Here is a 12,271-nt window from a genome sequence, read left to right as displayed (position 1 = left end):
TGTAGAAATGGCTAACAGAAGGATTTGTGATTTTTCCTGTGGTTAAAGGTCGTGAAGTGTGTTTGAGAGGGACACTGGGACACTGTTTAGAAGCGTGGGGATGTGATTTAGATTTCCAGACATTGTATTTCTTCAAAGTTTCATGGAAATGTTTTGTGCGTCTTCATGTGACTTCGTGTCCCAGAGGTCTTGTGGTTGAAAATATCTCCGTCACCATCGCGCCACCCCCTCAGTGACCGTAGAGACAGAGAGGACTATGTTGTGTTTCCCTGAAATGGAAGGCACATGATCTTTACCCTGATAAATCGATTGTGTTTCGCCAACACTGACCCATCCTTCAAGAGGCTTCGCTGCGTGAAAGATCTATTCCAAGCATATTTTCAACGGTTATTACCTCGGTCGTGATCCATCACCATGACTGGCACCGAACCAGCTCACACAGAAGCTGCTCCGGGTTCGTCGTTTAGCAAAGATCGTTTTTTTTTTAATGCTCATTTTAAATCTGTGAAGCGACAGGTCACTTAAATGTCTGCTGGCATCACACTGTGAACTCTACAGTATATAGTTTTATGCCCTATTGTAAAAGATGATTCACTGAGCAACATTGCGACTGTGGCTTAGTGACAGAGTGGGTTGTCCTCCATTCGGTTCGATCCTCACCTTCCCCGGTCCACAAGTGAAAGTGTCCTTGGGCAAGACACTGAACCCCGAATTGCTCCCTGTGTTACACATGGGTGTGTAAATGTGGTGTGTATGGTTAGATTAGATGGTCTGTAGATGTCCACTGCCATCAGTGTGAATGTCTGTGTGAACGGGTGAATGCGACAAACACTGTGAAAGCGCCTTGAGTAGTCAGAAGACTAGAAAGGCGCTTTATAAGTCCATTTACCATTGATGCTGAAAGGCGTATTCTGTGGCTCGTTCTGCAGCTGCGTTCCCAAAATTTGCACTTTTAAGCTGCAAACCTACTCTTTTTATTTGACCTTTTGTTTATCTTTGTTACATTTGTCTAATGCTGCGATGAAGTGGTATTTTGTAGTGTTTTTCCTTTCTTTTTGGCAGACATTTTGGGTTTTTTTGAGGTGGGTGGGTACAGGAAACATCAACAAAATACTATCAATAACTGACCCAGAGACGAACAAAGGTAGACGATAGGCCGTGACAGTTTTTTGCGTTGTGTCCTGCTACGTTATATTAATATTCAGATGTATTTGGCACTTGTGTGAGCCCGTTGGTGCAAGACACACAGGCGAAGTGAGGTGACGCAACAGTGGGCTTGGCGTGTCCCTCCCTTAAGACAGACAGCAGCTCGTTTTACAGGATCGAGGAGACGTCCGGACACGTCTGGGCACATCAGGGATCATCATTATCTAACTACGCAGATTTGAATACAATATGAAACACTTTCTGTCCACTAAAGAGTCCATAAGTCCACTCAGGTGATCAGGTGGTACAAAAGTATGTCCCTCGTCTTTATTTGTGTCTCTCTCTCTGTGTGTCTGCTCAGGTGGTGACGGCTGCAGGACGCTCTCATGGCGCTGCTGCGGAGGAGGCTGAAGCTCGTGGTGACGGTGATGATGGTCAACCTCTTCATCTTCATCATTGTCTCCCGACATAGCAGCCAGGACAAGAGCAGCCGTCACAAGGTCCAGGTCCCCGCCAAACCCTTCTGGACTAAACTGCTTCCCAGCGCCGCTTACTGGAACCGGCAGCAGCAGATTATGGACCTTCAGAACAATCCTATCCTGGCGACGAACTACAGCGCCGCAGACATGCCGGACTGGCTTAATGCTACCAGTTTGACCTCTGACCCCTGCCTGCCTAACTTCAGGGTTACTACTCAGGTGAAAGACTACAACTCCCTACCGGGCCGCTTCAAGGACTTCCTGATCTACATGCACTGCCGCTCCTACCCGATCATGGTGGACCAGCCGGACATCTGCAAGGAGCCGCCGTTCCTGCTCCTGGCGGTCAAGTCCCTGGCACCGCACTTCGACCGCCGCCAGGCCATCCGTCAGTCCTGGGGACGCGCGGGTGTTATAGCCAACAAGACGGTGGTTACCATCTTCCTTCTCGGCAACGCCACAGCTGGGGACCACCACCCGGACCTGTCCGGGATGCTGCGCTATGAGAGCGACCGCCATAACGACATCATCCAGTGGGATTACAGGGACTCGTTCTTCAACTTGACTGTCAAAGAAGTTCTGTTCCTGGAGTGGATTCAGACTCGCTGCTCCAGCGCTCGCTTCATCTTCAAAGGCGATGACGACGTCTTCGTCAACACTTACCGCATCCTGGACTTCCTCAAGGGCCTCTCGGGGCCCAAAGCCAGGGACCTGTTTGTGGGTGACTTGATCACCAACGCGGGGCCACACAGAGACAAGAAGGTCAAATACTTCATCCCGGAGAGCATGTACACGGGGACGTACCCTCCGTATGCAGGAGGAGGCGGGTACCTTTACTCGGGGGACATCGCTGCTCGTCTGCACAACGTCTCGCAGCATGTCGCGCTGTACCCCATAGATGACGTCTACACAGGCATGTGTCTCAGGAAGCTGGGGCTGTCCCCCGAGAAGCACAAAGGCTTCAGGACATTTAACATAGAGGAGAAGTACAGATCGAACCCCTGCGCCTACAAGAGTTTAATGCTGGTTCACCCGCGGACCCCTCAGGAGATGATCCAGATCTGGGCCTGGCTCAGTAGCCCTGACCTGACCTGCCAGTGACGGCTCCTCCTCCGCGGCAGGCGGTTTGAGACTGAAACAGCCAGAAGAAGAGGACATTGGGAGGTTGTTCCCAAAAGGTCAAAGTGACTAATATTTAATTTTGAACAGGGTCAAGACTCACGAGTCGGCAGCTTTAAGTTAAGATATTATTATCACGGTCTCCCGGAGCCTGAGCTCGGAGAAGCCGATGCATTATCGCTCTAAAGACGAGGACGGATGCGTCTTTGTTTTTGAACGGCCACCATAGTATTTTGACTCGACGTCACTTCCGTAAACGAGCTAACCCCGCTTTACTGTCGAACGATCTCCACCCCAAAGTGAGCGTATCTTTCTCTGCGTGCACATATTTATATCACGACTATTTATATGGCCTTTATAATGCTTTAACACTGTGTGTCAGCTCCGCGATGGGGCGTCTTGATGCTGTATTATATAAATAGGAAGACTAAGAACTGGGATGTTGTTTGACTTGACAGAGAATACTGTTTTCAGCGCTCTTGAGGGTCTAAACTTTTCAAGAGTGAAATAAGAGTGAAGCTCTCAGACTTCACGTCTCTGTAGAAACCAGTGGTTCCCACACGCGGCAGTTTATTGCTGCTCGCTTTAAAAGAGCTTCCTGGTGAACACGTCCTAGTAATTGTTGCTGGAGGCTTAGTTTGTGCTGCTATTCCCATCCACACTCCCTAAAGTATTTACCTGTGACTCGCTCCGACTCAAGCTAAACCAGTTTCTCCTCCTAAAGAAACGTACGGTACAGTACAGAACACTTTGTTTGACTTTAACCTCCAGTCTGAGTTGTCCCATACAATTTGAGCTGTGTCATTGATTTTTAATGAATCATGTTACGACAAAACCAAATGGGTGGTTTGGCCGAGTGAACACACACACACACACACTCTGCTTTCAGGAAACAGGAATGCGAGTCCGACTCCGCGCAGCTCAGCAGGTCTGGGCTTGGCGTTCGACGAGGATGGAGAAATCCAAATGCTGTCTAATCTTCCGCTTCGGGTGCTCACGTTACACAAAAGGACAAAGCGCTCACACGAACCCTAAAGTGCATTTTCAGAGACGTCCGTCGTCTCGAGCTCCTGTCTGATGAACTCGCCTCGCGTCTGCAGCCGCCGCGTGAAAGCTTCAAGTGCCGTTTGCTTCGCTGCGACGTCGAACGCTTTAAAAAAACACACGTCTGAGCGACCCGCGGCTTCCTTTACTTGACAAACTGTCTCCGAAGGCTGTATTTCAAAATGTCTTTGTTACGGAGGAAAGTGATTCCTTACGGTCTTTGTTTCACTTTCCTCCCGTGGCTTTATTTGTTGGTGAAGGTTTAAAATGGTGCATAACCCTTTGAAGTCTTTGGAAGCGAAAGTCTTCATGTTATTTGAATGTTTCCACACACACGCCTTTCCCTTTTGCATCCGCGTTGCGTGATGTTGCCTCGCAGCTTTTTCAGAGACACACCGAGCGTCTTCAAATGCACCTTTCTTTTTGTTTTTTTGTGACGTGACAGCTGAGTGAAGGAGATGCTCTTTGTGTCTGTGTGTTACATGAATGTATATCTTTATCCAGGTTTTTGAGGGTCGGTCCACTTTCATTCATTCTTCCGTTCTTAAGTATTCATATCCGTGAATCGGTCCGTAAAGTCAACACTGATTAGTTCCCGTCTGACCCTTTCAATACCTGGTTTGTTGCACCTGGTTTAATCTGAGAGAAGAAGGGCTGTGGTCCTCTGTTAGAGCTCCCCCTGCTGGTCAGGGTGGCGATACTACGCTCGGTCAGACTGAGATTTCTCCAAAGACACTGACAACTTCAAACCGCGGACCTAATTTATGTCTGTCACGCTTTAACGATCTGTGCGTTATCTCAGTCTTTGACTCTATTTGCCTGGTTGTGTTTTCTGCAATGTGACGCTTTCTATGGGTACTTTTATCCAACATCGGTGTCGGATAATTGGGGGTTTTACCAAACAGGAAAACCTTAAATAAGACAATCACAGTGAGGTTTTTAAAGGTATATTTTGGATTAGAAACTTACTGGGCACTACTTTAATTCCCCTAATGCGTTTATAATCCACCTAACTCCATGTTGGATAACGCAAACACTAAAAACAAAGATGTAAAACAGAAGCCAAGAAGCGAGTGCGTTTTTTTCCCGCTCTTCTATTTAAGTCGAAACACCGCTGACTCTTGTTCTTGGGGTCACGTCCTCGACACCGGCGCCGTGGTTACCCTCCACACACACAAACACACACACACACCAGTAACAGGTTACATTCTGCCCTCGCTGCACACAGTCTGTAGCTACTTGAAATGTTTACATGCTTTAAAAAAAGAAAGTAATCATCACTTATATTTATAACCGTTACTTCTGTCTGATCGGCTGCAGAGGTGTTTATCCGTCTCGGTCCTTCTGCCTTGTACCTGGGAAGCTTTGATCCGTCACCGCAGCTTCAGTTTCTCGTTTATTTCCTCATGTTTTTTTATTTTGAAGGATCTTTTTCTCCCGCTTCTTCGACAGTCAGTGTTTCTCCGGGTCCCCGCGGTTGAGATGTGTCGTTCTCTGAGCTTCTGTAGATTCTTGGCGTTGTTTCCCGCGCCTGGACCGTAAAGTTAGCGCTGTAGAAAAACCTAATTTGATCACCTGTATGCAATGAAATGTAACTGTAGGATCGTGACGCACAAGGCGATTTATCAGTCGACACGACGGGGGAGGGGGGGGGATTCAATCATGATCGCCAACCGGCGGGAAAATAACAAGAAAGAAGGCGTCGTGTGTTAAATGCACAAGTTATTGAGCGTTTCATCATGTGTCGGATCACGTATCCGTCTTTTGAGAGCAAGTTTTGAAAGAATCATTGTTTTCACAAAACCATTAACTCACATTTCCAAGTGTTTCAGAGTGCTTGTGATGAGAGGAGCCTGTCGTTACTGTTACACCTGCACTGGTCAGAGATGATCCCACCTGTGCCTGATGTTTGTACTGTATGTCTAAGATTATCCCCTCGGTGGCTTTTTTTTTAATACCTAGAATGACTTGATTATTTCAATAAAGTTATATTTTGCTGTTTTTTGTATATACTGTTCTATGCATTTTTATTGTGATACAAATAAATTATGTGGAGAAGCGTTACGTTCAGTTTGTCCATCTATTGTTTTTGTTAAATGCATCTGACGAGCTGTAATTTCTTCACTCTCTGTTGTATTTTAGAGTAAAAACACGCGTGAGATGGTGTTTTTAAGGAGCTCTTAATGATTAATTACTGCAATAATGACTGATTACTGCATCGGTACAGGTCAAAGTCACAGGAAACATCAGACTTTTAGAATTTTTATAAAAACGTGACCCTTTTTTCTAATTTATGTCACTAAGCTGCGCGGGTACAAGCGGCTGAAATGTGTTTCCTAAGGAGGGGGGCTGGAGTCTCCCTTAGAGAGAGGGGGAGAAGTTCAGCATCCGTGAGGAACTCGGAGTAGAGCCGCTGCTCCTTTGCGTTGAAAGGAGCCAGTTGAGGTGGTTCAGGATCATCTAGTAAGGATGCCCCCTGGGCGCCTCCCTAGGGAGGTGTTCCAGGCACGTCCAGCTGGGAGGAGGCCTCGGGGAAGACCCAGGACCAGGTGGAGAGATTATATCTCCACACTGGCCTGGGAACGCCTCAGGATCCCCCAGTTAGAGCTGGTTAATGTGGCCCGGGAAAGGGAAGTTTGGGGTCCCCTGCTAAAGCTGCTGCCCCCGCGACCCGACCCCGGATAAGAGGCTGAAGATGAGATGAGATGAGAGACTAAGCAGCGACTAAACCAGTGATCGAACCCTTTAAAATACAGTTGTGACCCCACATCACAGATTATTACAGCCTGTATGTGAACAGCTTATCTGTAAAGTGGATTTTCCTTCTTTGATTGTTTAATTTGAAGGATTTTTAGAGACTTTAAGAGGTGAATGTATTCAGTATTATACAAAAAACATTATTTACTTAATGGAAACCATCGTGCACTCCGTTTCCAGCGAACTAAAGATGAATTGAATATAAAATCTTGTGTAAAGTGAGAAATCTTCCATATTGTGTCATGCAGTGACGGCGCCTCATCAGCAGAGGGCGGCAGAGTATAAACTGACAGCACTGACACGTGAAGCTGCGTCCCACTTCCCCACACACTCATTACAAACATGTATTTAGTCTGTTACTCGAAGCAGACGGCATGCAGACTAAATCTGGTTGATTGTTGCATTGATGCAAACTCCCACAATGCAATGCACACAAGGTAAATGCAGGAGCTGCACAAAGCACGGAGGGTGAGAACAGGAGACGTCTTGTTTCAGCAGCAGCAGCAGCGGAGACAAACTCATTGCCCTTTCCTCTCACGGGTGTTTACCTTCACTTCTTCACACAGGGGGGGTTAGGGGAAGATGGGGACACGGTTGCCATGACGACCCTATTCCCAAGGCGGCGGCAGCGGTGGTGGTAGACTTCATCTGGTGCAGGTGTGGAGGAGCAGAAAGGTTCACCAGAGGGATGTAAAGTGTGTGTTTACCCTGCGTACTGTTACCTCATCCATCATGATCCAATGACCCTTTAAGGACCTCTTTAAAGGATAAATGTTGCATTTTTTTGTTTTTGTTAACAGAGACGCAGAAGAGTCCACTCTGTGAAAGCAGTCTGAGCCAAAGAAAGCTGAGCCTCTTAGAAACAAGGCTCGTAAAATGAAAATACCTGTGCCTCGATCTGCTTCACTCTATTAAAACTTTAATGGTTATTTGCCTTTTTTACGGCTTTATTTGAGAGTTCACCAGAACCTGGGCTGCTGTAGCGAAGAGCTGCTTGCGTGAAGAACCACTCATCCGATCGACTTCTTACTTGCCTTGGCACTCCCTTTGGTCCTCAGCGATACACCAGACAAGTGAGAAGTGGATTGGATGAATGTTTCCTGAGATATGTGACGGACGTTCATACGTTCATTAATGCACAAAAAGATGCAACAGAAGCCACTACTGCGCCATATATTGGTGGAATGGCACCAAACTTGTCATGAACACTCCGACATCATATCTTCACATGTCCACCAAGCCCCAACCACAGCGACTTCCTGGTTGATCCAATCAGGAAGTGCCAAAACGTCAGTTCTCTGAGTGTCCACTAGGGGCAGGTTTCATAACAGAGCAGTTTCTCATTGACCCCCATGTTAAACAGGCCGTTTACACAGCATCATGTAAAGAACAAAAGACAAAAGAACATTATAGTCTGTATGTTTAGGTCATATCTCCATGACAACACTGAGGGGGTGAATTATTTTGTACCAGGCTAGTTTTTATTTTCTTGGAGGTTAAAGTTTATGAATAATTAGGGGCGTGGTCTTTTGAGTGACAGCTAGCCTCTGGCCCTCACTTCTCCTCAGAGGTAAACGTCAGCCAGATGGACGTATCGCCCTCCCCCCAACGTCACATACATGTCCTTTTTAGGTAAGAGGAAATGAGCCGGAGTCAAAGTCTGACAAGATGGAGACTCCCGTAGGCGAGGACGATTGGATCGAGTTGAGAGAATGGACCTGGACGGAGACGCTACGTCTGTTTTAATACAGTCTATGATGTCCACTAATGTGTTCAGGAGATAATATGACATGTTTTGCATTATAGAAGCCCCTCCCACAGCGTTTTGAGCAAACTTTGTGGGGTCAGCTGTCGAAAAACTGCACAGAACATCAAAAATCTGAAAACGTCACTTTTTTCAGCTCGGTCCAGAGATGTTCTGAACCAAATTTGGGAACGATTGCTCAAGATTTGTGGGAGGAGTAGAGAGAAAAAACTAATTTTGTTCCTGAGATTTACAGTTGTGATGTTAAAGTTTGATGTTGGAGCGCCACCGTCTGATTAAAACGCACCGAATTTGACACGAAGCACATCATCCTCAACGATCCTCAACAGTACACCTGCCAAGTGTGAAGTGGATCGGATGAACAGAGATATTTGAGGGACAAGATGGAGATCGATGAGATAAGGGGCGGAGTGTGAACATCCTACGTTCAGAGTACAACCAATGCCACCACAGATTGTGCGAAACCTGAATCTTCCCTGCAGCTTGAGTGGCTTTTCAGACTCCCCGTTTTAAGTATTTATTCTTATTCAGCAGAAAGTCACGTCAGCTGAAGCTCCTGGCTGCAGATCTCACCTGCTTCTCTCTGCAGGATAAACAAAACAAAACAAACACATTGGAATAATTTGTAACTGCTCTCCGATCCAGGTCTGAATGAGACTGGATCCGAGCGACAGCTGAGTCATTCTCACCACTGAGCTCTTTTCCACTTTCCTTTCCAGCACAACATTTATATATTTCTTTTTACTAAAAGCTTGAAATTTAGTGCTGAACTCGGTCCAGTTACAGTCTTAAACCAGCTGAGCCTGGACACTTTGGACTAAATTTAACTTAATTTAACGAAAACACAACTGTAACCTTCACCTACACAGTGTTTGTGTAGGTGTGAGTGTGTGTGTCTGTGTGTCAGTGTGTCAGCGTGGCCGTGTGTGTGTATGTGTGAATGTGTGTATGAACGTACACATATGTGTGTGTGTCTCTGTGCATGACTGTGGGGGTGGGAGGGTTCTTTTAACTTTCTTCTCCTGATTTGATCTGATGTTTCTCTTTTTCTGTACATCTCTGTGACTTGGCACTTTGCAACACTTTCTGTATGAAAAGCGTCGTATAAATAAAGGTTGATTTGGTTTGATTTGAAAGTAAAGCATCTTAAACCAGTTACTGCTCACTCAGCCGATCTTGAGTCTGGCTTTGATTGGTTCAAAGTCTAAATATTAAAAGTGATCATCAAAGCTGACCACATCCTGACTCACGGAGGACTTATCATCAGCACGCTGCCAGGAAGCCCGGGATGATCAACCAGAGCTTAACTTCTCGGAAATTGATGTGAGCAGCGATTCTCCCTCTCTCTCACACACACACACATGCACTTACACACACACACACACACACAGACACACTGATGAGCTGATGTGTTGTTCAGGGTCTCAGGAGGTTTCACTTCCTCGTCTGTCATCTCTCTGGGAGTAGAGCGGCAGCAGCTTATCGCCGACACAGAGACCACTCCCTTTCTCCTTCTTTTAGTCACCTACTGTCTGACACACACATAAAACACAGCGCACACTTTAAAGTTTGCAGAGGTAGACTCTGAAAACACACATCACACGACCGCTCACGTGCACTGGTCATGCACGTCATGCCGGTGTTAACAGGTTGGCGATTTTCTGTTGTTACCCTGCTGTTGAAGACACCGAAAATACATGAAACCTGCAGATATTCCTTTAATGTTGTACAATTTTGGATCAAAAAGGAGCGAAGTAAGAGCATGAAATGACTAGCAGTGCACACGTTGATGTCATATGTACCGTAAAAGGGAATATGTTTGAGAAACGTCCTCCAACGGACTAACTGAGTCTCATTCATACGAACAGAGACGTTGGAAAGTTTTTCCATAATTCTCCAAAGTGGAAAAGTGAAGAGGAAACAGTCGGTCACAGCGAGTCTGCTGGAGGATGTGACACGGAGCGAGTGAGTCACCAGACTCATCCAAATCTCCACTCTCCAGCAGAATGCAGGACATTTCTGTGATGTGCTGATGTTTGAGTGCCACAATACGACAGGTTGTGGGTTTTTCAGGCGACAGATGCTTCGTTTCGTAGATTTACAACAATCTACTTTGGGGGCGGCAGTAGCTCAGTCCATAGGTGACTTGGCTGGTTCAAGGTTCAAGTCCCTGTGTGGACCATGTATGGAGTGTGGACTGGTGGCCGGAGAGGTGCCAGTTCATCTCCTGGGCACTGCCGAGGTGCTGTTGAGCAAGGCACCGAACCCCCAACTGCTCGGGGCGCCTGTCATTGGCAGCCCCCTCGCTCTAACATCTCTCCTTAATTGCATGTATAGGTCCTGTCTGTGCATGTGTGTATTTCGGGCCTGTGTGTGTAACATGATTAATAATAAGAGTGAACAAATTAAATTTCCCCGTTGCGGGATAAATAAAGTAATTCTTCTTCTTCTTCTTTGTTTTGTAGATTGTTTCTGACGTTTTTTTGACCGTTCTGGTGCCTTGCTCTACACATTGATCTACTGAGGGAGTCAAACCCTCAACCCTGGCAGAGTCCTGGTGATCAGTGAGTAACAAAGAAACACAAGGGGGAGCGGCATTGTAAATCTGAGATCCATTCTTCCAATAAAAACCATAATTGTCAAGAAAAAAGAGGCACTTCTCTAAAGAACAGCTGATTAAAGTAATAAAAAACACCAACCCGTGTTTAACAGATGGTACCGGGCTCTGAACATCGACATGAAGCCCTTTCTGCTCACAGGAGGAGAAGAACCAAGTGTCCTGAAGGTGGAGGGGGTGATGATGGATGATCCCCCTCCTGGTTTTAATGATCATGTAGCTCACAGCGTCTCCGATGGAGGAGGAAGTTGTGCTCTAATTCTCTGCATCCGTAGGGGAGAAGAGAAATGATGAAGAAGGAGGCAACGCGGAAGAAACAGAAGAAGAAATGATGGAGAGTTGGAAACGTGCAGGCTGTCTTGATTCACTGTTCATACGTATAACCACGGAAAATATCACTGTGATTCCCATGTAAACTACAGATTTGTTACTGCAGGAATTACAAAGAAGAAGAAGAAAGAAACACATGAACACGTCTCCTGGTCGCAGAAATGTTGCTGAGAAATGATCACAAAGAGAAAGAAATGATTAGAGGGATGCAACACGACCACAAATGACGAAAAAGACACGAAATGATTAAAAACTGTTGTAAAACGACCAGAGAGAGGAACAAAACATAGAAACATAAAATGTCTGAAAATAGATGCAAAATTACCACAAAAAGATGCAAAACGACTAAAAATAGATTCAAAACCAGCACAAAAAGATGCAAAACGACTAAAGATGTATTATGAGACAACGGGCCCCTGGGCACAGACATGTAAGAGGCCCCGCACTCTGTCTACGGAGGAACAAGACACACAGATTCAAAGAGTCGACTTAAAGTTGTTTTTGTGTCTCTTTGTGTCAAAAAATAGACGCAAACCACCATAATATGATGCAAAATCACTAAAAAAAGATGCAAAATGACTAAAAATAGACACAAAACCAGCACAAAAAGATGCAAAATGTCAAAAAATAGACGCAAAACCACCATAAAATGATGCAAAACGACTAAAAATAGATGCAAAATTACCACAAAAAGATGCAAACTGTCTGAAAAATAGACACACAAAATGCTAAACTTGTATAATTTTTATTATTGTGTGTTTTTAGACACTAGTAGCCAGGGTGCCGGATGGTCCTAAAACACAGGACTTTCACCCGGGGAGACCGGTGTTCATGTCCCTGAAGTACTGAGCAAACCACAACCTTATTTCTCTGCTCCCTAAACTCAACACACACACACACACACACACACACGTACCAGTCGCTATTTCACAGCGTTGCGGTGCTCATCCACTGCACCAAATCGTTTTAACGTGTGCCTCGATGATCCATGCGGCCGCTTGAACTCCTTGGTCC

General features: G+C 45.9%; 1 protein-coding gene across 1 annotated transcript in view; it reads left to right on the top strand.

Annotated features, from left to right (window-relative positions):
* Positions 1–5,824, top strand: part of b3gnt2b (UDP-GlcNAc:betaGal beta-1,3-N-acetylglucosaminyltransferase 2b) — a 29,900-nt gene extending 24,076 nt beyond the window's left edge. Inside the window, exon 3 of the mRNA XM_083923136.1 lies at positions 1,508–5,824. Coding sequence (XP_083779262.1) covers positions 1,533–2,726 — 1,194 coding nt within the window. The 5' untranslated portion in view covers positions 1,508–1,532 and the 3' untranslated portion in view covers positions 2,727–5,824. The remainder of the gene's footprint in view (positions 1–1,507) is intronic.
* Positions 5,825–12,271: the final 6,447 nt, after the last annotated feature.

The sequence above is a fragment of the Echiichthys vipera genome (assembly GCF_963691815.1).
Source record: "Echiichthys vipera genome assembly, chromosome: 11".
NCBI classification, from domain to species: domain Eukaryota; kingdom Metazoa; phylum Chordata; class Actinopteri; order Perciformes; family Trachinidae; genus Echiichthys; species Echiichthys vipera.
This window is presented reverse-complemented; position numbering and strand designations above follow the sequence as displayed.